The sequence below is a fragment of the Canis lupus genome, chromosome 23 (genome assembly GCF_003254725.2).
Source record: "Canis lupus dingo isolate Sandy chromosome 23, ASM325472v2, whole genome shotgun sequence".
NCBI classification, from domain to species: domain Eukaryota; kingdom Metazoa; phylum Chordata; class Mammalia; order Carnivora; family Canidae; genus Canis; species Canis lupus.
The window spans coordinates 1,544,127-1,566,819 of record NC_064265.1 but is presented as its reverse complement, the minus strand read 5'-3'; the positions used below and the strand labels follow the sequence as shown (position 1 = coordinate 1,566,819).

General features: G+C 57.5%; 2 protein-coding genes across 8 annotated transcripts in view; one reads left to right on the top strand and one right to left on the bottom strand.

Annotated features, from left to right (window-relative positions):
• Window positions 1-12,239, top strand: part of ABHD12 (abhydrolase domain containing 12, lysophospholipase) — a 66,521-nt gene extending 54,282 nt beyond the window's left edge. For 3 of the 6 annotated variants that reach the window (XM_049100044.1, XM_049100045.1, XM_049100046.1), the window contains 9 exons: window positions 1,268-1,298; window positions 2,851-2,896; window positions 4,869-4,998; window positions 6,107-6,144; window positions 6,569-6,648; window positions 7,790-7,872; window positions 9,651-9,747; window positions 10,669-10,796; window positions 11,691-12,239. In XM_049100044.1, the coding sequence (XP_048956001.1) occupies window positions 1,268-1,298; window positions 2,851-2,896; window positions 4,869-4,998; window positions 6,107-6,144; window positions 6,569-6,648; window positions 7,790-7,872; window positions 9,651-9,747; window positions 10,669-10,796; window positions 11,691-11,730 (673 nt within the window). In that variant the 3' untranslated portion in view covers window positions 11,731-12,239. Of the gene's footprint in view, window positions 1-1,267; window positions 1,299-2,850; window positions 2,897-4,868; window positions 4,999-6,106; window positions 6,145-6,568; window positions 6,649-7,789; window positions 7,873-8,583; window positions 8,775-9,650; window positions 9,748-10,668; window positions 10,797-11,690 lie in introns of those variants that run through there. The other 3 variants (XM_035705305.2, XM_025461506.3, XM_025461508.3) reach the window with 2 other exon arrangements.
• A 1,617-nt stretch (window positions 12,240-13,856) lies between these two features.
• PYGB (glycogen phosphorylase B) overlaps window positions 13,857-22,693 on the bottom strand; it is a 53,744-nt gene continuing 44,907 nt past the window's right edge. The window contains exons 16-20 of one of the 2 annotated variants that reach the window (XM_049100043.1): window positions 21,012-21,153; window positions 19,120-19,327; window positions 17,620-17,754; window positions 16,367-16,433; window positions 13,857-15,169 (exon numbers count right to left, since the gene is read on the bottom strand). In XM_049100043.1, the coding sequence (XP_048956000.1) occupies window positions 15,107-15,169; window positions 16,367-16,433; window positions 17,620-17,754; window positions 19,120-19,327; window positions 21,012-21,153 (615 nt within the window). In that variant the 3' untranslated portion in view covers window positions 13,857-15,106. The remainder of the gene's footprint in view (window positions 15,170-16,366; window positions 16,434-17,619; window positions 17,755-19,119; window positions 19,328-21,011; window positions 21,154-22,693) is intronic. The other variant, XM_025461505.3, reaches the window with a different exon arrangement.

The following is a 22,693-nucleotide window of genomic DNA, read 5'->3' as shown; positions in this document are numbered from 1 at the left end:
ACACTGTGACTTTGGAAGTGCTTCCCCTTCCCCCATACCCCACTCCCCACCACAGGCCTGGCAGGATTGCAGCGGCCCTGACTCCCCGAGAGCCGGTCCTCGGCTACTGCTGCGCACTGAGTCATGTGCTAAACTCTCTTCTTTTTGCTTGACGTAGGAAATTTGAACAATCCCAACGAGAGCCAGCAGGAATTTTTCCAAAGATCACTGGAAACATTTTGCAGTATTTCCTTCTCGTCCTGAAACTCATTCCCTTGTATTTCTGTGGCACAATGCATTGCTTTTCCTCCTTTGTCTCATTCCTGTCTCTCTCTGGACACTCCTTGTCTGCCCCTGCCGACACCCGCAGTGGCCATGGTGCTCACTCTAGGGAAGGAAAACTGAGAAGTCTGGAGAGGGTGAGCTCGCCTGCTGACAGGCTTTCCTGCCTGAGGTGACCTCGTCCCCACTTTGCTGTCCATCCACAGTAATGGCTGCCCAACAACTAGACAAAGTGTGAGAAGGGATAGATAGTCCTTGGACAAAGAAGTAGAGACGCAAAACAGTTGGGATCCATAGAAGCCTGTTTAGGTCTGTGACAAGTGCCCACCATAGTCTAATCTGTGGGTGTGAGGCTGGGAGATGGGCCAGGACCCCTCTGAAGATGCCTGGGCAGCAGTCGTCAAGCTTACAATCACATACACCTTCCACCCAGCAGTTCTATGTGTAGGAACGCATCCCACACGTGGAGCGCACATATGCAGAAGGGTATGGCCGTGGCAGCAAAACTTAGGTTCACAGCAGGCAGGAAAGAGCCAGATTGACTGCAAGAGAAGGAAAGTGAACCACTGCTAAAAAGAGTACTGGAATTGGCTGTGGCAGGTCCCTGTGAGTGTGCGTTGAGTAAAGAAGCACTTTCGCTTCTGCCTACGTGCTGGTCACTGGGGAGCTGGGGGGCTGCATGCTGGGCAGGAGTGTTTCTTGCTGTGTCTTCTGGGTTTTCTATTGTACCTGTGTATCACCTGGTCAAAAATAGGAGAAGGTAATAATTAAGAAATATCCCCAAAGTGCTAAGACTATCCCTTGCTTGTCTCAGTATTGCCAGAAACAAGCATAGAGCCACGATGATGCCCTGCAGAGGAGGTCACCTGACCACCATTGACCCTCCCTGTATGGATTTGGGGACCAAGTCACTAAGGACCCAGACACTCCAGTGCTGACCTGGGGCCTGCCTTTTTGAGAAGATGTGCTAACACCCATTCTTGTTTCCTTTTCCTTGACGCTCTAGAGGAGGCGACCATCGGGTGGAGCTTTATAAGGTAGGTGAAGACAGCACACAGTGTATGATGGACAGAGTGGTGTCCACAGGCTGTGTTGGGGGGGCAGAGTGGTGTCCACACAGTATAGGACAAGCAGAGTGGTGTGCACAGTGTGATGCCAGGAGGGTGGGGTGGGTGATGCTGGGAGGGCTGATGCTGCCGGGAGGGCAGAGAGCGTGGGGTGATGCTGGGCAGTGGTATCCACATAATGTAGGACCGAGCGGCGTTCGCAGGGTGCTTGGCGGGCAAATCTGTGGTCGCAGGGCATAGGAAGGGCAGAGCCGCGTGCACAGTGTGTGTGGCAGGCCCGCGGTGTGCACGTGGTATAGGAAGGAAAGCACGTCACCACAGTGTTATTTCCCCGCCGCCCTTGCAGGAGTCGTGAACGGCAGGGGGTCCCTCAGCCCTTGTGAGAGGGTTGATGGCGATGCCTCGTGGCCGCTTCTGCCATGGACTGCTTCCCTGTCATGCTGCTCCAGGGAAAGCTTCCAGAGCAGAATGAGGGACATTGGGGATCATATAGCAGATATTGGCAATGAAATTGTTACGTGCTGCATTTCTCCTCTGGCACGACTGGAGAGCACCGAGGGCCAGGGAGCCGCGGTCCTGCAGCTCGCTGCAGGTTGGAGCTCCGCTCGGCCAGGTCCCTCCCTGGAGCCTGGGTTCAGGCCCACCACGGAGGGGCCGCGGGTCTCCCAGCGCTCAGACTCTCGCTGCTGTTTGGTGATCATTTTTGGAAGCTCGAGTGTCAGAGCTGGAAAGGTACTGTGGCCCCAGGGCCATCTTCCTCATCCTCCCTCACAGAAGGGACGCCTGCAGTGGCTAAGCCAACAGAGAGGGACGGAATGCCAGGAAGCACCTGCGTCTTGTCCTCTGTCCCTCCTGCACCAAGGGTGAGGGCTGCTATGGGCTGTAGAGGGTTTGTTCCCCGGCAGAATTGGCTCATGTCAGGGCGGGCATGTGCTTGCAGAGCTGTGGTCCCTGCTGAGGTCCTGGAGGAGGCACACCACCTCCTTGAGGTGATTCTGGGGGTGCTGGTGGCTGCCCACTTTCACCTGGCCTTGGACACACCCCAGGAGAGCTCAGGCGGGGACTCTATCACCTAACCCAGGAGATCATGTGGTCTTAGGGGGATTTTGTTTTTATAAGGAAAGATTTGACAAAAGCTTAATGTCTGGGAAAAAAAAAAAAAAAAGCTTAATGTCTGAGATGCTGGGTTGACCGTAGAGCCCTCCTTCTGGGTCCCTGGTCTCTGGGTGTCTCTCCTGGAAGGCGGCTGCCCATGAGCCCGTGAGGGCACGGGGGTGCACTGTTGGTCTGAGCTGCAGAGAACCATCTTTCCGTGTCCCGCCGGGGCGGAGGGCGTCTGTGTGCCCTGCAGCAGCAGCGGACGTGCGGTTACAGGATGGGGCAGCCTAGGGGCAGACTTTGTTCAGCTGGCACAGTGTGCGGGGCATGGAGACCAAGGTCAAGCTGGGGTCATCAGAGGCCAGTGGCCCTCCATCTAGGACGTGTGGATTTGTTGCCCAGGTATTTATTTTTCACTCTACAGGTGCTGAGTTCCCTTGGTTACCACGTGGTCACCTTTGACTACAGAGGTGAGTCTTAACGCAGGGACGAATCTGAGCCCGCCTCCCACGGCAGGGTCCGCTGAGGGGGTGTCCCCTGGGAGGCCGAGGTGGTGCTGGCAGTGGGCGGTGCCCTGCCCTGCAGTGATGGCGAGTATGGGGGTCGTGGGGGAACACGGGCCCCTGTGTGTGTCCTGCATGCCGCCAGGGGCACCCCTCCTGTAGGGGAGGCCTTGGTGCCTGGAGCCCTTGCACGTGTCTCTATTGGCCACGTTTTATGTGCAGAAAAGGCTGGGTTTTCTTTCCTGGACTTTGACTCCTCCAAAGCTGGTCATCAGACATGACTTATGGGCAGGGGAGCTGGTCTTGTTGAAGTTCTAAAAGCGGGAAAAAGAACTATTGAGAAAGAAGGAAGATTCTTCCTCGGCCGAGTGATTTTTCTTTCTTGAATGAGTTAGAGGGCTTGGTGCTGAAGAGATGACAGACCATCTCCCGTAGGCTGTGAGCAGCCTCCTGGAGTCTCAGCGGCAGCAGGCTTGGTTCGACCTGCTGGCGAGGGTGGTGGTGTCCACGCTTTCAGGCAGTGAGCGTGGGCATTGTGTTAGTTCCTTCTTACCACTGTAACAAATTACCACAAACGTGCCGTCTTAAAAGGGCACAGATTCATCTTGCAGTTCTGGAGGTCCAAAAGTCCAGAATCTTCAGCCACTGGGCTAATGTCCAAGTGCTGGCAGGGCCAGTCCCTTCAGGAGGTCCCTTACCTTGTCCAGCTTCTCAGAGCTGTCCTTGGGCCTGGGCTCCCCGACCCTGGCTTCTGTCTCTGCCACGCATTGTGTAGACAATGTGATTACTCACAATATGACTACTGTGCCGGCGCCTGAGAGCCGTTGCTGCCCATCTCAGATCCGCTGATCAGCGGCCTGAATCCTCACCCTCCCCCAACCACATAATCTCACACAGTCCCCAGCTCCAGACATGTGGATGGGACCTCTGGGGGCCTTACTCTGCCTGTGGCACGGAAGGTTCTTTCATGGAAAAGCGTTTGAAAGTTCTGGGTTGGGAAAAACTGCACATAAGGATCTAGAAAGTAGCCCACTTACTCTTTTCTCCGTGCTACAGGGTGTTCTGCTCTTGTGGGGGGCTAGAGACCTCGCGGTGAGAGAGAGGCAGCTGTGCCCCTCTGTAGCACCTCCTTACTCCAGTTCTCCTGGGGGCTCTGCATGTCTGCGTCCCTGTGTCCCTCCTTGTGTCCACACCTGGGCCTTTCATCAGGCCTCGTCTCTCCCCTAATCTGGCATCCAGAGTGCCCAGGGGAAGCAGCTCATTGTGCTCACTAACTGTGGGTGTGCTTATGCAGCAGAACTGGCTCTTTCTGAGCCTTGTGCTTTCAGATCACTTGATGATGACTCACTGCTGACTTGCTAGAAACGACAGTGGCATTTGTCCTTTCCAAGAGCCTGGGGCAGGGCTCTGGGGGAAGATGTGGTCTAGGAGCAGAGATGGTTAGCTTTCCTCTACTCTTCTAGGACCCCCTTCCCTTTCTGGGTCAGAGTTGTCCTGAGCCTGGAATCCTGCCCCTGCCTCCAGCCTGACTCCCCACATCTGTCCTCAGCTGGGCTGAGCTGGTCGTGGGCTCCCCTCCCTGTCCTGCAGAGGCCCCTGGACAGGGTGGGTTCTCGCTGACCCGTCAACGCTGGCCACCCACCAGCGAGCCATCTGCCTGGAGGAATCTGGGTCTGTCCTGTCAGTTGTTCATCGGGACTTTGGACAAGGGTGTGTGGGTGGCTGGGTTCAGGAATTGTAATGGGGTGAGGATATGGGAGAAGTAGGAGGGGGCTTGCCCAGATACTCCTTGCATGGGGTTGTGGATGATGGTGGCAGAGACTTCCTTTGTCCCCGACAGGCCCGGGCTGCGTGTTGAGAAAGAAGGGTTGAGTCTGCTCTTCTGGAGGTTCCACAGGCTGGATTTGACTTCCTCCTCTTGCTGTTTCTCCCCTGCCAGGTTGGGGTGACTCAGTAGGAACCCCATCAGAGCGAGGCATGACCTATGATGCACTCCATGTTTTTGACTGGATCAAAGCCCGGAGTGGAGACAACCCTGTGTATATTTGGGGTCATTCCCTAGGCACTGGGTGAGTTCACAGCATGGTGGAGCCTTGGGGGAGCAGGTCTTCATGGGGCCACTTTCTACCCAGTCTCTCCAAGAGTGCCCTGTGGCTTCTGGATCCATGACACCATGAGTCCCAAAATGCCTCAGCCCTTATTCCCCTGGTGAGGGTAGGGGATGAAGCACCACAAAACCCATAAAGAGTTGGAGCTACTTTAACTCCTCAACCCAAGAAATGATCTGAGACACACCCAGGCAGTGGTGGGGAGGCCATCGCCCTCTGCCGGGAGACAGGCGCGCTTGCCTCCATTCCAAGGGTGCACCCAGAGAGATGTCTTTAGAGCAGCGTGAGATGGGGCTCGAGTCCTGGATGCACAAAGACTTTGCACCTCCTGGCTCTGGAGGGTGGGTGCTGGCTCGGATGCCCAAGTGCTGGGCCTTGATTACATGCAAACTGGGCACGTTTGTAAACAGCGTTGGCCACTTAGCCTGTGCTTGGCTCACCCAAGAAAGAACCTGGGGGAGAAGCAGCGGGTAGTTCCCTTCCTACATCTGCCAAGATGGGAAAACAGTTTAATGTTGCATTTGGGGCCGCCTGAATTGCCTCTGCTGATGGAAGGTCCAGAGGTGTCTGTAAAAGGAGCGGGGCTGTCATTGCCCAGAGTCCTGAGACCTTTGGCACCCATCCTGTTTCCAGCGGGGCTTCCTTGGGGGCAGTGACCCTAGCTGCTGCCTCCCCTTGCTGCGTACCTCGGACAGCACCCGGCAGTCGGGGCGGGGGCTGCGGGCTGGGTGGTGCCGGGGAGAGTGAGTGGAGCCTGCCACAGGAGCCCGGGCAGAGCAGGAGCAGGCCGTCCTGCTGTGGCGGTCTGCACGGGACCCTCCCAGTGCAGTCCTGGGGTGGCGGGAGGTCCGGGGGTGTCAGCACCATCCTTGGCTGAGGGGGGGCGGCTGATGGCAGGGGCGGTAGGGCCCACCCACGTCCTAGGGCATCTGTGTCCACACCCTCCCCCACGCCCCACCAACCGCCCCACAGGTCCAACAGCTTCTTGTTCACTTTGAAGACCAGATTGGTTTCATCTCAAACAGCTTCCGTCGTCATTCACCTGAACTGTTTCTTTTTCCCTTCTCAGGGTGGCGACAAATCTGGTGCGGCGCCTCTGTGAGCGAGGTAGGGGCTTGTGTGGACATGTGAGTCCTGGTTGCGTGGGTGTGGGCTCCGCTGTGGGTGCTTGGGAATTGGATGCTGGTGGACGAGCAGCACGCAGCCATGCTTGGTGTCGTGTCGGAGCCCCAGGGGCAGGCGTTGAGGCCAGGGTCTGGGTAAGGCCTCGACTGACCCACGCCCACATTCCCTCCGGATTCTAGAGCACCTGGCAGAGCCTCTTCAGGGCTGAGCTCCCGATACACGGTGTCAGTAGGTGTGGCTCTAGGGAGCAAATCACAGCCACCCAAGAGTCCCCTGGGAGCACTCTTCACACACCAACGGTGCGGGGGGGCCGATGGGGCAAAGTCTGGGGGAGCAGTGTCTCCCATGGGCCTCTGTGGGGGTGCCTTGCCCACCTCATAGCTTCCTGTTTGTTGTATTTATCTAGAGACACCTCCAGATGCCCTTATATTGGAATCTCCATTCACTAATATCCGTGAGGAAGCTAAGAGTCATCCATTCTCAGTGGCAAGTACAGATCTTATTAAAAATTGACTTTTTATTATTAAAATGATTACTATAAGGGTAACTCTTAAGAAAGTAAGTATAAAATAAAAATCATAGGGGGACGCCTGGGTGGCTCAGCAGTTGAGCATCTAACTTTGGCTCAGGTCGTGATCCTGGGTCCTGGGATCGAGTACCGCATCAGGCTCCCTGCAGGGAGCCTGCTTCTCCCTCTTCCTGTGTCTCTGTTTCTCTCTGTCTTTCATGAATAAATAAATAAAATCTTTAATAAATAAATAATAAAAATCATAGGAATTATCATTTAAATATTTGGAGAAATGCAGATTGTGTTAAAATGTAATCCTTGTTTAGTTCAGGGCACTGGCCTGAATACGGAGCTGCCTGGAATTTTAAAACTCTGTGGCCAGGCACAAGCACAGGTTCACAGTTGGGCTGTCCAAGGACAACAGGCCCCTGCGAGGCCTTGCCTCTGGCGTGGTTTGCCTCCCTGGAACCCCCACCAGGGTTCATTGACCCCGGAGCTCTGCCCAGGCCGGTGGCTGCCTCCTCAGACCTGGAGCTGGTGGGTGCCCAGCTCCCTGCACACATGGATGGTGCTCGGCAGCCAGGCTCTCCCAGGTGTGGCTCCAGCTAACACCTAGGGTGAACGCTGGTGGGGGTTCCAGGTGAATCAGGCCCTCCTTACATGCTGAGACTGAGGCCCTGGACACTCCCTTTCCAAGCCTGGCCCGGAGAGTCTTCTCTGTGTCCCGCTGTGCTTGTAGGCCTTGTGTCCTGGCGACCAGAGGAGTCCTGTATAGTCTCCTCTGATGCTGCTTTACTCCCAAGTCACATGGACTCGTTTTTCCCAGGGCTGGAGGCCCTAGTGTCTGTGGGAAGCATTGTCTCAGAGCCGGTTCTGCCCAGCTGCTGCCCTGTGGCATGGGAGCCTGTTTTGGGGACAGCCATGCCAGGCCAGTCCAGGAGCCTCTCAAGCAGGGAGGCTGTGGTCCAGTGGCAGGGGTGGTGTGGCCTCAGCTCAGTCCACTCGGAAGCAGGGGAGACCTTTGGACACTCGGCAGCCTGTCTAAACCCTTGATCCCAGCCTTCTCTGTGGCTGTTGTAACCGGTGCCTCTGCCTCTCTTGTTTCCATGTCGCCTTCAGATATATCGATACTTCCCTGGGTTTGACTGGTTCTTCCTCGACCCCATTACAAGCAGCGGAATTAAATTTGCAAATGATGAAAAGTAAGTACTGCAGTACAATACCTCATTTTTCAATTTAAAAAAACACTGAGAACCCCCAGGACCAGTCACCCTCACCAGATTCTGAATACTGGGGTTCTCCTCTAACCATCCAGCCTTTGTAGGGGGCACATCAGGCTGTGAGCTGCAAATGGGAGAGAAGGGATCTGAAAAGACTGTAGTGGTGGTAAAGCAACAGGGAGACAGCATGTCTGTATGGCGGTTTTATTTGACAATAGTCCCTCAGAACCAGAGCTCCCCACAGGTTCTAGAGCAGTAACAGGAACTGTCGCTCAAAGAAGGATGCTGCCTCAGCCTTTTGACATATGTTTGGTATAGAAAGATGTTACAAAGTTCACTATTAAAATATTTCTCTTGGGGTGTCTGGGTGTCTCAGTCAGTTAGGCATCTGGCTCTTGGTTTCGGCTCAGGCCCTGATCTCAGGGTTGGGGGATTGAGCCCCATGTCAGGCTCTGCACTCAGCTGGGATCTGCTTGAGATTCTCTCCCTCTGCCCCTCCCCATTCGCTTTCTAAAATAAATAAATCTTAAAAAACAATAAATATTCAGTTAACATTTAAGAATTTACACTTTGAAGTAAATGTGAAAAATGGAATATTTTTCCCCTTAATTATGTGTTTTGGTTCTAAAACTAAAATTTGAGTAGACATAGGCACAAAACCTGCTTATTTATAAATATTGTTTTGGAACTTAGAGAAGAATAATCTGAAAAACCCTGGATTCCAACCACAAGCACCACAGTGAGTGTTGGGCCCCCCGAAGCTGCCCCTCGGCCATGCTCCTGGCTGAGAGTTGGGGGGCTGGTCGTGCTTCCCCCACTGGGAGTCACAAGCCCCTCCATGGGCGGCTCTGAGGTGACAGCAGGTGACATCAGGTGAACTTGGCCTTCTCTAGAGGTGGGTAAAGGTTAGGATGTACTGTTTACAGTGGAAATCCTAAAAAGATTCCACTGTCAAAGTGTGACCCTCACAGCAGAGAGGCCCCTCCCTGGAAGCAGAGGGCAAGGTATGTGCACCAGTAGCAGAAGCACAGAGTGCCAGACAGGCCGGGTGTCCGTGGGGTGACGAGTCTCCTGGCCCAGGTCCTGCCAGGTGCCAGGCTTGCCCAGTGCTGCCCTCATGGAGCCCCCAGATCAGTCTGGAACCACCAGAACCAGGCCCGTCTGTGGTTTGCTAGAGGGCTTGGATCTGTGAACCTGTTGAAAACATTAATTTATTTGTAAACAGGGTGACCTTGAATGTCATTTTTAACAAAGGTTAGAGGGTGTGGGCTTTTTTAGTAAACATTCATTTGCAATAAATTTCTTGGCCCATCTAAATTATGTTGTTTTGTAAATTTCAAAGAATATATTTAGTGGCAGAGATAATCATTTTAATTTCCAGAAAATACACAGGGGGCAAATTTGGTGGATGAATTGATCTCTAGACTTGACTGAATAGATGGTGCTACAAACATCTAAAAAATCAACTTTTAGGGACACCTGGGTGGCTCAGCGTTTGAGCATCTGCCTTGGGCCCAGGGTGTGATCCTGGGGTCCCGTGATCCTGGGTCCCTGCAGGGAGCCTGCTTCTCCCTCGGCCTCTGTCTCTGCCCCTCTCTTTGTGTCTCTCATGAATAAAAAAAAAAAAATCAACTTTTAGTTCTCTACTGAAAGCCAGTGGGATTCTAGCCGTGAGCACCATTGGCGAAGCCCGCCCTGAAGTCAGGTGCCTGCCATAGGCAGGCCTGAGGCCCCAGTCCTCTCCTGGGCTTGTGGTCTAGCCCCATGTCCTCCCGCAGTGTGAAGCACATCTCCTGCTCCCTGCTTATCCTGCACGCGGAGGATGACCCGGTCGTGCCCTTCCAGCTTGGCAGAAAGGTGGGTGTCAGGTGCTGCCCCTGGTGCGGGCGGGTGGCTTGCAGCTTCCCGTTGAGGCCAGGCCGGGCATACGTGCATGTGCAGGGGTTCTGCTGCTGGCAGGTGCCCCTTTTGAAGGAGACTTGGGTGGGGGCCGACGGGTGACACCTGTGAGCACAGAGCAGTCAGAGGGTGTGGGCTTCTTGACCAGTATGTTCGGTGATGGCAAAAGGAGATGAGAGGGTGAGTAGGGGGGGTCCTGGCCCCTGTGCAGGGGTCCTGGCCTGACGGAGCCTGACCACTAGCTGCTTAGCCAGGAGGGCTCACGGTGGTTGGCCAGAGGGAGACAACTCTCAGGGGAGAGGATGCCCCGGCCGCAGCACGGGGTCGCAGTCGGTACACTTGATACACAACCTTGGGGGTTGGACTGCTGTCGGGGACCGTAGTGTTGTGAGGCCTCCGCGTTTGCTTTTGCTAGTTTGCTTTGCCTTTGCTGCCTGGAGACAGCGTTAGATGTGTCGGTGAGTGTCGTGGGGGACGTTCTGCCTGGTGTGGCGATGCTGGGGCCGGGGGGCGAGTGTGGAGGGCTGGGGGTGCCAGCGGGCAGGTGTCCTCCCCTAAAGCCCCCTGTAGCCGGCACAGGCCTCCCAGCAGCACTGCTTGGGCCTCAGCCCGGCCCCGGGGTGAGCCGTCAGGCCAGCGCGCCCCTCACGGCCGGCCGCCCCTGAGGAAGGGCCACCTGGGAGAGAGGCGTGAGGATGGGTCCCTAGCTGAGGTGCTGGGGGCTGGGTGCTCATCAGCAGCCCTGGCCAGGCTGGCTGCAGGGTAGCAGCATTGTTGGTGGGGTGCTCCGGTTCTCTTCCCCGGGCAGCGGCCTCCCTGCCTGCAGGGGGACCACCAGGTGCCTGTGGGTGCTGACCCGTCATGTCTCCCCTGTGCCAGCTCTACAACATCGCTGCTCCATCTCGAAGCTTCCGAGACTTCAAAGTTCAGTTTATCCCCTTTCACTCAGACCTTGGCTACAGGCACAAGTACATCTACAGGAGCCCTGAGCTTCCACGGATACTGAGGTGAGATATCCCCCACCTGGGACTCACTGGGTGGTGCAGGCTTAGGCCAGGCGTTCCTGTCACTCAAGAGCCTTCCATCTCCACAGAGGGCTTGCGTGCTGACTGCTGCCACAGTCACACAGGGCAGTGACTCCCCTAGGCGTGGGTTGTGCAGGCTGCGTAGACACCCACCTCGGGGGGCACGCCAGACCCTGTGGTGCCCACACAGCTGTTGGGGCCGGCCTGGGACATATAGCACATGGGAGACCCCGGGCCAGCTCCCAGAAGCCTGTCTGGCCTCAGCTGCTTCTTGGAGGGAGGCTGTGCTCCTGGCTGCACCACCGCGGCCAGTCTGGGCTGGGACTGTGGCTGGGCTGTGGGCACCCATCCCGTTCCCACGTGCGGAGCCCAAGCATGAGGGCAAGACAGTGGCCAAGGGCAGTGTGGACAGGGTGAGGCCCAACCCCCTGCCCCCATCCCAGGCACAGGCAGCCCCCGCTGTGCCGGTGGCCTGCAGGGTGCTTTCATGGGGCTGCTGGCACTGGGGTGCCGGGACCGGCCCTCGGGGAGTCTGATGGCAGCCTACCCCCGTCAGCCCGCCGTGGCCACCTCAGCAGGGCCCTGAGGGCTGAAGGAGTATGGCTTTGCTCTAGGGCTAGGATTTCCATAGCGCAAGAGGAACACGCTCCAGAAAATCAAGCCTGGAGTGTAGCTCTAGAGTTTAGAACGAAGGACAGCAGCCCGAGACCCGGTCTCTGCCCCTACAGGGTCGGGGTCTGACCAGGCCTTTCCGCTGGTGCCCTGGGTCTGTCACTCAGGCCTTCTGTGTGGGTGCTGGTCCTCCTGGGATGGGCTGACGGAGACCATGGGCCACAGGACCCTGGTGGCTGCTGACGGTTGTCCTGTCCTGTCTAGGGAGTTCCTGGGGAAGTCAGAACCCGGGCGCCAGCACTGAGTCCTGCTGCCTGAAGGAGCATGAAGACCTCTGCCCTCCCCGTCTGCTGTGGCCGCACGGCGTCCTGGATGCTCCTGGACAGAGGACCCGAATGCCAGCTGGGGCGGGCGGAGGAGGCCCAGCTGACCCAGGGCGCCCACCCTGGGCAGCTGGGAGCGTGGCTGTCCGTGGAAGGCACAGGTTGTTGGCGTGTGATCCCATCCCTCTTATTGCCCCTGAACCTGAGCTCTTGTCGGGCAGACGGTGACCATGCAGGCCGGCCCCCCGCTGCTGGACCCCACACCGGCTGAGCTGGGCCCAGGGGTCCTGGGGCGGGGGTGTGGGGTCTGGGGACCATGCTGCGTGAGATGGTGGCGGTCCCAGCCCTCCCCCCAGCACCCTTTGTTCCCCGGGGCCTCACAGTGGGGGATGGGTCCACGACCTGCCCTTCCTCTGCTTTCTCCCCACCTGTCCACCTAACCTGGCCTTGGACTGAGTTTATTTAAGAATAAAATTGTGGTGGTGATCCATCTGTCATGTCTTGGTGGCACCTCCAGCTGCCCCAGGCCCTGCTCAGGGTCCAGCCCATGGGAGAAGGGGCGGCTCCACAAGGGCGGACGTCCTGGAGCTGCCTTTTCTCCTTCTGGATGGGGAGGCCTGTGCAAGGAGGGGCGAGGTGTGTTTGTGAGGGGCCAGCTCTCCAGATGGGACAGAGGGGGTTTCCCTAAAAATACCTCACCCGGAGCAGGCTTGCAGGATGTGGTGTCACTCAGCAGGCTCTGGGGTGGCACCCACAGATGCCAGGCTGGCCCCTGGCACCGGTCTGTGAAGAGCCTTGGGGCAGCAGAGCGTGGGATCTCTCGCTCTGGCCCTCGAGCACGGCCTCGCTCACCCACTGAGAGGAGTGGGGGGGGGGGGCTCAAACCTTTGGTCAAAGCAGCCTCCCTGCCTTTCGGCCGCCCTTGCAGACCCTGCTGCCCGGTGGCCCTGTGCCCAGTGGGACCAGCTCCGTGCAACCTGAGGAGTGAGGGGACGGACGCTGGGTCTGGTAAGGAAGGCGGAGCAAGGATCCACCCCCCACCCCCTAGACCCACTGCTCCAACGGCGACTGCTCCAGGTCCTGAGGCTCTGGGGCTTTCCAGTGGAGGGGGCGCAGATTCCCCCGGGGCATGGAGGGCCTCGCCCTCAGCCTGCCTGGGGGCCCAGGTGCCGACGCAGGGGCAGGCACCTGCAAGCTGCCCCCAGTGATACTCACATCCGGGAAACCAGGCCTCTGACAAATGGGTTGAAACAGATTCCCCCGAGGTGTGTTCATGCCAGGTGTATGTGCTTCCTGTTGGACAGGCCCCTGCCGCCTCCTGGGTCTCCCCTGGGGACGAGCCCTGCCTGCGGCAGCGCACCCCATCCTCAGGGAGACGCATGGCCCCCCCACACCGTGTTCCCCAGTAACTGTTGTGCCGGGTGACAGAAGCCTCGAGGTAGGGCCGCTTGCGCAGCCGCGTCAGTCTGTGTGAGCCCCCCCAGCTCCCTCCTGGGGGCGAGGCAGGCCATGAAGTTGGGCTGCGGTACTTTGACAGGTCTGACAGGCCTGACAGGCGGGCTGAGGAGCAGGAAGCAGGGACGGGGCCCTCGCTCGCTCCTGGCGGTTCATCAGTTCCAAGCCCCTCCCCCCCCCCCAGTGATTAACGAAGCCTGAACCGAACCGTGGGCTGTGGCATTTGTAACCCCCAACGATACAGAACCAGTCTTAGGGGGGAACAGAAGGAACAGATGCAGACACGCACAGCCGTCAATTCTGTGGTTTACATGTGTGTCCTGGGAGCCACTAGGCGCCCCCAGATCCCAGACGGCTCCAGGGGGATGTGCCCTCGTCCCCAGGGCCAGGAGTGGGTGACAAGAGACATGCAAAAGCAGCAATGAGTCTGCACCAACAGTGCTAACACCCTGATGGCAGATCTGAGGCTCCTTTCACGAGCTGGTGATTCTGGCACATACTCCACGTTCCTCTCATGGCCGGGGTGGGAGAACCTGGTCCGTCCTTAATCCCAGGGCCTAGGCCATTCCGAGGGAGGCTCTGAGGCCTGAGCCTGGCATGAGCCCCCACCCTGCCCACGGCGCAGAATGGAACACGGGCCAGGCCGGCCAAGCACAGGCAGGAAGGTTTAATCGGTGTCTCACACAAGGCAGTAACAGTAAGTGGCACAGTGATGGTCACACATGGCCCAAGAGACAGGACAGCAGGAGGGGGTGGGGGGGTGACCACAGGCGCTGAACACGGGCCTCCCCAGCAGACCTGCAGCTCTGGTGACGTGCACGTGAGTAGGTCGTCTGTGGGCCGATTCTGTGAGCAGTCAGGACCCGGAGTGAGGGCAGAGCCTGTGGGAGGGTGCTGGGGGTGCTGCCCCCACCAGCCTCCGCCCAGGCAGAGTACAAAGCAGGCTCCCTTCTGGGCCTGCTCCGTCCCTTCCATGGCAGGCATGCCGGCAGAAAGGGCGGGCGAGGGAGGCTGGCCTGGAGTGAAGGACAGGAGACGCAGCCCCCAGGACACGGCAGGGGCATACCCCCGGGGCCCCAGGCTGGGCAAAACATCCTGGCATTGTCTCTCAAGCACAAAACTTCAGAAGTACAATCTTTAGTTACTAAAACAAAAACAGGTTTTAGCCATTTTCGTTTTCCCATGAAGTTGATTTTCCTCTTGAAAAAGCAAAACCTAATGTTGCATCAGCCAGCCTCGTCCTAGCCAAGGACCCCCAGATGCCAGACGCGGGTGTCCTCCCCCATCTATCAGTCTGGAAACCCGGGGCCAGGGCACCCATGCCGCGGCTGCAGACACCAGGAGGCCACAGCTGTGGCCAGCTCCCCGGGCTTGGCCACAGCTGCCTGCCCAGACCCCAGAATCCAGAGGCTCAAAGCTAAAAACAAAAAAAACACACACATGCACAAAAAAAAAAAAGCTAAAAACAAGCTCACTGCCAGGTGCGTGCAAGTTCTCAGAGGAGCCCAGCCCGCGGCTCCCACTTCCCCACCTCCTCAGGTAGGTGAGCTATAGCTGCGGGGCACCCTGGCCGGGGCTGTGCGCTCTGCTTTCCTGCAGGACACTGGGGAGCATCTCACTTCTTGCACCCTTCCTTCCTGGCTCACCCTAAGCCACGACCACGATCCTCAAGGCTCTCCAGAAACAACCCTGCAACAAGCAGGCGGTGGCCGGGAGGGGGCTAATCCCTGGGGAGGTTGGGGGGTGGGATCTGCAGGTCGGAGGGCTCCACGCCCCAGATGTCTCGGGCGTACTCCGTGATGGTCCGGTCGCTGGAGAACTTGCCCGAACATGCGATGTTCCTGATGACCTTCTTGGTCCACTCCCTGGGGTTCTGCAGAGGGAAGGACAGGCTGAGTGATCTCAGGCACCACACAGGATAGCCTTCTGGACTATTCCCGGATGAGCTCTCAGCCTCCAGGCAGCCTGATGAACAAAGGGAAGTGGCCATCAACCCCTCGCTGACCAGAAAAGCTACCAAATGACTAGATAGAGGGGCAAAGAGCCTCAAAATGTGCCACAACCTCAGGGCACGGCTGGTGTGACAAACACCAGCAAGCAAGTACTCAACCACCAAGTGGATCCAGGGGCTCTCCCGTCCACAGCTCACCACCCCCCCGCCCCCAAATGAGCCAGCACTGAAAGGAGCCTTCCAGAAAGGGCAGACTGCTGAGGCCCATGTCAGGAGCAAAGGCTCCCCCAGAGCCCTGCCGGGTCACTTGGTTTCCCGGGATCCCCTGTTCTTTGACAGGTCCCCAAGGGCAGGCAGCTTCCCTGTGGGTGGGGTGGGGGGGCCAGGACCGTAGCATCAGGAACACACACACCCCTCAGGCCTCATCCAAGAACCTGGTTAATAATCCATCTCACAACTCGGCGCACAGCCAGAGTTCTCCCACTGCCACCCCCGGTGAGGCGCACGGGCTGGGTGTCCAGAAAACCCCAGGAAGGGGAGGCAGTGGGTATGAGGGACGGACACCCTCCTTCACCTCCCAGGCTCAGGCCCTTATGACTACGAGACCCCGCATGGATGTGCCCAATCCCTCAGGGTACAGGCTGGCACATGCTCCACACAGAAATGGATGAGGGGGGCCCTTGTCCACCTCGCTAAGGAGCAGGGAGCTGGTTGCGGCGGCCTGGCCTCACAAAGGCCACTCCTTACGGCTATGTGTCCCTCCCTCTACTTAACACAGAAGCTTGCACCCTTCTAGGAAGCGGGCATTCTCACAGTTAAACCAGTTTTTCTGTGCACACACGTCTTCGTGGCTCTGCACCCACCCCCCCACCCTCCCGATGACGCTGCAGGGGAACTCAGACCATGGGCTGGGGCTGCCTCTGCCGTCCGCACAAAGGAAACTCCTGCCCCACTCACTTGCCTTCTGTGCTGGTGTGACTGGCCACGCAGATGCCAGCGTGGATGGCAGCCTGGCCCCAGGGGTTGAGCAGGAAGTGATGAAGCAGCCCTGGCCAGCCCGCGTCCACGAGGCACCTCAGCCTGACAAACCCCCAGCCACCCTGCCCTGGGCCACAGGATGAACCGTGGCCTCCCAGGACTGGACCTCAGAGATGTCGCCCATTGCTCCCCTGCTAGGCTGCCCCACCAGCTCCGGGGCCCTACAGTCATACCCGGTACAGCTGGTCCACCTGGGCCTGGCATGCCACGTATGCTTCATAATCTGCAAACACCTTGAACCTGAAACGGGAGATAGGAGACTAGGCCACCGTGGTAGGTAACAAGCCAGAGACTGGCTAACGGGCCACCAGACTACAGCCACTCCAGTTCCCACACCTCGGGATGATGGCGTCTATCAGGCCGCAGAGTAGCTCTATGAGTAGTACTTCTGATCTGGGGATACTGTCCTATAAAAACCTTGTCGTAAGCCGTTTCTTTAAAGAAGGGATTGTAAACAATGCATCGTCCCCGGTGGGGCTGGGGGCTGGGGTCCCTTTGAACAGCACAGGCGGAGAGGCCTCCTGCTGACCCCACCTCCCAGGATGACAGCGAGGCTCCGAGCAGCCATCTGTTCCCAGGGCCCACCTGGGCCGAGACCTGGTGATCTATAGGGAAAGGATGTGGTGGACAAAACTGTAGGACTTGGGAACAAGGAAATGCAGACAATTCACGAAACCATGAACAATGTTTCCGTGATCACAGTCTGAGCCAGGGCCACACTCCTAGCCCTGTGACGTGGGGGGCTGCCATTTGGTCTGACACCTGCTCACAGCCCTCACTGAAGAGCAACAGAGGAAACCAACCCAAAGGCAACCGAGAGTGGAACAGGTCAGTTCTCAGCATTTAGCAGATTCAGCTCTTCCCAACAGGGTGGAGCAAAGAACCGTCAAGGAGGACAGGCAGCACTGCTGACTTGCAGGGACGTTATAACCACGTGTAGACACATTGTAACAAAACATTAACTACGTTGTAATTTGTGTCACAGGGTAATTCCACACTGCCCAACATCTGCCTCAGCTGGGACTGTGAAGCACAGCCCCCTGCCCTACCGCCTTCCAGAAGTTTCTGGGGCATCCTGCCCACACCACCGTTCTCTCTGGGGAAGAGAGAGCTCAGGAATTGCCTCCACCAGCCCCACGAGAAGCCACCTTCTGCTCACCATGCCCTTCTGGGGGGCCAACCAGTGCCGGCAAGGGTGGACCATGAGCTGGCAATCCCTACCGCCAGGGTGCCCCTGCCTTTAAGCACCTGCAGAGGCCCCTGCAGGCCCTGGTTGTGGCTGAGCCGGTCCAGGTCAATGGTCTGAGCCTCTGCCTGGGAGGCTGGGCTGGGAGGCCGGGGGTCACCCCTAAAGCACAGCCTACCACCCACCAGGAAGATGACCCACCTGTGTGACCTGCCGGTAGGAAGGGACATAAGAACGAACCTGTCGTGGTTCAGCAGCATGTTGACAACATCCCTGAAGCAGTGTGGATCCTTGGGAGAGAAGAAGCCGCTGCTGATCTGGTCCAGAGCCTGCCTCAGCTCGGGCAGGCGCTCATAGTACTCTCTGGCATTGTACCTGCAGGGAGGGGGCGCCAGGTGTCAGCCTCTGCGGGCAGGGGCGGCGTGTCTGTACGGGGCACGCAACCCCTGGTCCCAGATGGCTCCAGGCCTGGGAGGCCTGCACTGGCAGCCCGGCCACACGCACTGCTGGGCCCTGAAGAGGCAGCAATGCGCCCGACATGCAGACTGAATCCCAGGGCTCCCGGCTCACAGAAACGCGGTTACTGGAAGACCTGCGGTCGCACGTGCACCGCCACCATGCTCTGATGGCGGCAGGCTGCCTGAGAACCTGCCTGCTGCACGCCGTCTCTACCTCTGACCCTGCTCCCTGCCACCACCCTGCCTCTTGGCGCCATGACAATGACCAGGAAAACCAGGTGTTCACCTGTAGGGCCACAGCTATCAGGGAGTCTGGGGGGTGGAAGCATGTGAGTTCCCAGGACATGGGATAGGGCAGAGAGCCCAAATGAGAAGCAGGTGGAAAAGGACACATGGGGGGAGTGTGCTGCTCTCAGGTTGAGCCATCTGGCTCACTCTCAAGTGTGACTTTAGGTGACATTTGGGTTTTCACTCAGCTGGTCCCTGAGGCCTCACCAATTTCCCTGAGAACTTTTAGGCAGTTAGGCAATTCTGTCTTTTCAACTGTTGCTCAGAATCAAGCTGGGGCCAGACTCGAGAGTATCGGAGGTCATGAAACATGAGGAAAGGCTGAGAACATGTCATAGACTAAAGGAGACAGAAGACCTGCCGTCAAAACACGGGGGTGCCCTGGACGCGAACCGGGGACAGAGAAGGATATTCGTGGGGAAGCAGTGAATGAAGCATGAACTTTAATAAATGACACTGCGCCACTATTGGTGAGCTCATTCTGACCATGTTCCACTCTAGAAGTTGTAAGCAACAGGGGAATTAGCAGAAGGGTCTACGGAGCTCTGTGCTCTCTCTGCAACTCTTCTGTAAACCTGAAATTATTCCAAGACCATAGGGTTACTGTACAGAATCTGGCCAGGGAATCTCAGCAGTAGGCCAGCCCCAAATCCCCACACTGGCCCAGAGTGCTCAAGGCTTTCCCTCCAGAGACGGGCGTCTTCTGCCCTTTTAAAAACTCTCTCTGAACCCAGACTGGGCCAGTGGAGACCAGCACAGAGCAGCCAGCTGCCGCCCAAGCCAGCCTCCTGGGACAGCCCATGGGAGCTCTGGACGGGGGGAAGCTCGGCCACCATGCCACAGCCACCCATCCACCAGGCGGGCCTCTCCCCCAGCAAGTGCAGGCCTGGCTCCCAGAGCCCTCTCAGCTCCACCCCCACTACCCACCCCCCCATGCTCCAAGCAGTGCCCAGGATGCTGCTGTGCCCTCAATGGCAGAGGGAAAGACACACACCCTTTCTGGTCCAGGGCCTCGACATCCTCCACACGCATGCCAAAGATGAAGAGGTTCTCAGTGCCGGCTTCCTCGGCCATCTCCACATTGGCGCCATCCATGGTGCCAATAGTGAGGGCCCCATTGAGCATAAACTTCATGTTGCCTGTGCCCGAGGCTTCGGTGCCCGCCGTGGAGATCTGCTGTGACAGGTCTGCCGCGGGGATCACTGCAAGCAGGTGGACGAGAAGGTACGTCATCACAGGCTGCTCACAGCACAAGAGCAAGGGGAATTGTGTAGGGATACCACACGCCCTCCTCCAGCCCATGGCTGGTGTTCCCAGAGCGGGCACCACCTCCTGTCCACTCCAGGATGGGCCTGAGCCCTGCAGCTCACTCCTGCTGGCCTGTAAGGACTTCCGTTCCTGATCCAGGGCCATCTGAGGCCAAGATGGTGACTCCTGAGAAGACCCAAGGTAGCAGAAGACCTGTGTTCTGAAAGCTTCCAGGGACCAGGCCCAACCATCGTCTAGGGGCCTGTGGTTCTGGCCTTGGGCGTTATCATTCCCTTTTACCACATCAGTAGTTCTGTCTCCTGCCATCAGCCCATAAGGCTCCTCAGGGCACTTCAGAATCTAGACTCTTAAAGAACCAAAGAAGTAGGAGAGTGGGGTGATTTCCTTGTCTTCACATGCACACAAGCCCCCCTATGCTGTATTCAGACTGGGCAGAGCCCGCCATGATGACCACCCAAATGCTGGGCCTTAAGGCTTCGTCCTACTCTGCCTTGGCATCCCTGCCCCCACGTTCTCCTCGTGTTCGTGGAGCTGATGTGGCTGGCACTCAGGGTCAGCAAAGGTCAGAGTCCAGCCTTTGTTCAAGGCCAAGGACCAGGGTAGGCAGATACGGGCATCTCCAGCCCCCATGAGCTGACGTGACAGCAGACCCTCTGCTGCAGCAAGTTCAAGAGCTGGGGAGCACTTGGGGGATCCAGACCCTGGCTCTGAGACTCCACACCAGGAACCCCAAGGCCGGTTCTAAAGGTGCCTGGGAGCCAGCTGGCCCCAGAGAACAGCGAGGAGGGAGGAGTTCCAGGCAGCAAAGGGCTGTAAGGTACCTCAGAAGCTCAGTGAAGAACCACAGTACTGACCCTAAGCCGTGTATGGTCTGTGACAGCTGAGGGACCAGAGACCGTCTGATGACCCGGCCGAGCTGGCCTGAGAGGGGAGAGTTATTCAGTGCAAAGGGCAGCAGCTGGGGAGTTACAGAAGTGCCTACTGCTCTGAGCCAGGATTCCAGGCTCAGGTTTTCCAGGTTCCTGCCAGGGCCTCAGGGAGTGGCCAGTTTAGAAAGCCCTGTCCAGCTCAGGACAGTCACACTCCAAGGCATATTTGGTTGCAGGAACTGCCCCAGATGGCAGCATACGCCCTTGAAGGACAGCCCCAGACTAAACTCTCAACATGGGGTGGGACACCAGGCCCCAGCTGCCTTGGAAGAGGCAGATGCCAGCCCAGATCGGAGGCTGGCAAGGCCCTTGAGAGCACACAGAGGCTGACAGCAGAAGCATCCTCAGGGGGTGGGAGGAGGCCCACCCTGGAAGCATATCCTGCCAGCAAGAACAAGCTGGAAGAGCAGGAAAGAATGCTGGGGAACAGAGGACAGGAGAGGAGCAAGGTCACAGTAAGTGAGGAAGGATAGAAACAAAGGATGTCGGTGGTGGACAATCATTTTCTGCACTTAAGTGATGGGCAGGGAGGTCCCCCAAAGCCTTTCACTGCTAGAACCAAGGTCACCGCTGGCCAGAAGAGCCTGGTGGCCAGGGCAGCGTTCATCTGCCTGACCAGCAGCGACCACCCATTTCATACTCGGGCAGGAGCGGGCTTTCCTGCCTCATGCAGCCCCCCAGGGCCTACCTTTCTCAGCCAAAGACACTCGGTAGTTCTCCAGGAAGATCACTTTGAGCCTGTCGCCCACAACAGGATCATGGTTGACTACGTTGCCGATGGATGTGACCAGCTTGATGATCATCTTTGCCATGTGATAACCGGGGGCCGCCTGGACACGGACAGGAAATTCAGCATGAACACACTTGTGCTCAGGGCAGCACAGGGTCCTCAGAGGGTCCTGGGGCCTGTGCTGATCACTGTGGTCATGCTGGGCCGGGGCTACCCGCCACATGTGCTACCTCAGCCTGTGCTGAAACCTGTCAGCCTCAAACCTGTTCTGACTCGTCAGTTCTTTAGAAATGAGATCAAAGGAGGAGGACTTTTAGAACTACCCACTTCTCAGAAACCGGGAACTAAGGAACATACTAGGACATGCCAGACGGGTGTCTGGGGAAGACACACAACCCAACCTCCATAGCAAATCAGTTGCAGACAGAGAGGATGCAGGCATGTGGGAAGCTCCCGATGATGAGATTCAGCAGACAGCAAGCAGTGGCCAGCTTAGGCCCTTGCCAGGGTCCAGAGCCAAACAAACTGCTCCAGATACTTAGGACTTTGCCATCTACATGTGAAGACCCTATCATGTGGTGGTGGTAGAAAGAGCCTGTATCTGCGGTGGTTTGGGAGGAAAATATCATTGGGAACACGGGTGAAGCATTTACAGGTGATACTACATCTGGAACCAACTCTTAAATGGTCCTGAAGGAGTCTGGGATAGGTGTATGGATACTATTACCATTCTTTCTACTTTTCTCCAAGCTGAAAAATCTTAGTAATGAATATTTTAAAAACTGCTGGAGGGATCCCTGGGTGGCGCAGCGGTTTAGCGCCTGCCTTTGGCCCAGGGCGCGATCCTGGAGACCCGGGATCGAATCCCACGTCGGGCTCCCGGTGCATGGAGCCTGCTTCTCCTTCTGCCTATGTCTCTGTCTCTCTCTCTCTCTCTGTGTGACTATCATAAATAAATAAAATTTTTTTTAAAAGCCAAAAAAAAAAAAAAAAAAGACTGCTGGAAAGCCCGCACCCTGGGCTGAGGAAATGGCCGGTGCTGGGGGAGGGCTGGGGGCCAAGGAGGTGCCCTCGTCTGCTGGCCCCAGACAGGTGCTCAAACCTCCTGTCCACCCTCATGTGTGCTTCAGCTGGTGGAGCACAGTGCCCGGGCTCTGCCCCATAGCTACTCATGAATTAGCAACACCCCACAGTGTCCTCATGTTCTCTGATGATGCTGAGGCTTTTGGGGAAAAGTGGCAGAGGATGGGGATACCGGCCCTAGAGCGTGGAGAGGAGACCCACCAAGGAGTCACGGCAGCATACTAGGACTCCTCGATTGCATGTCCAAAAGCATGCACCACTGTGAACACAGGAAATAAAGCTAGGCTGAGCTCCCAGCAGCTGCACATCTGGCTGATGGAGCAGCCAGCAATCTACGCCCACTCAGCACACGAGTGCAAGGCAGTCAGTGGGCAGCATGCTGGGGCCTAAGAGCAGGCACAGGTGCAGAAGAGTGGTGGTTATGCAAGGAATGGCACTGCCCTATCAGATGGAAGGCCAGCAAGCCCCCTGGGGCTGCAGACCTCCCACTTTCATGTGCTTGGCAGGCAGGGGGCCCATGCAGCTCCCTCCTATTGCTGAGCTGATGGACACTGAGT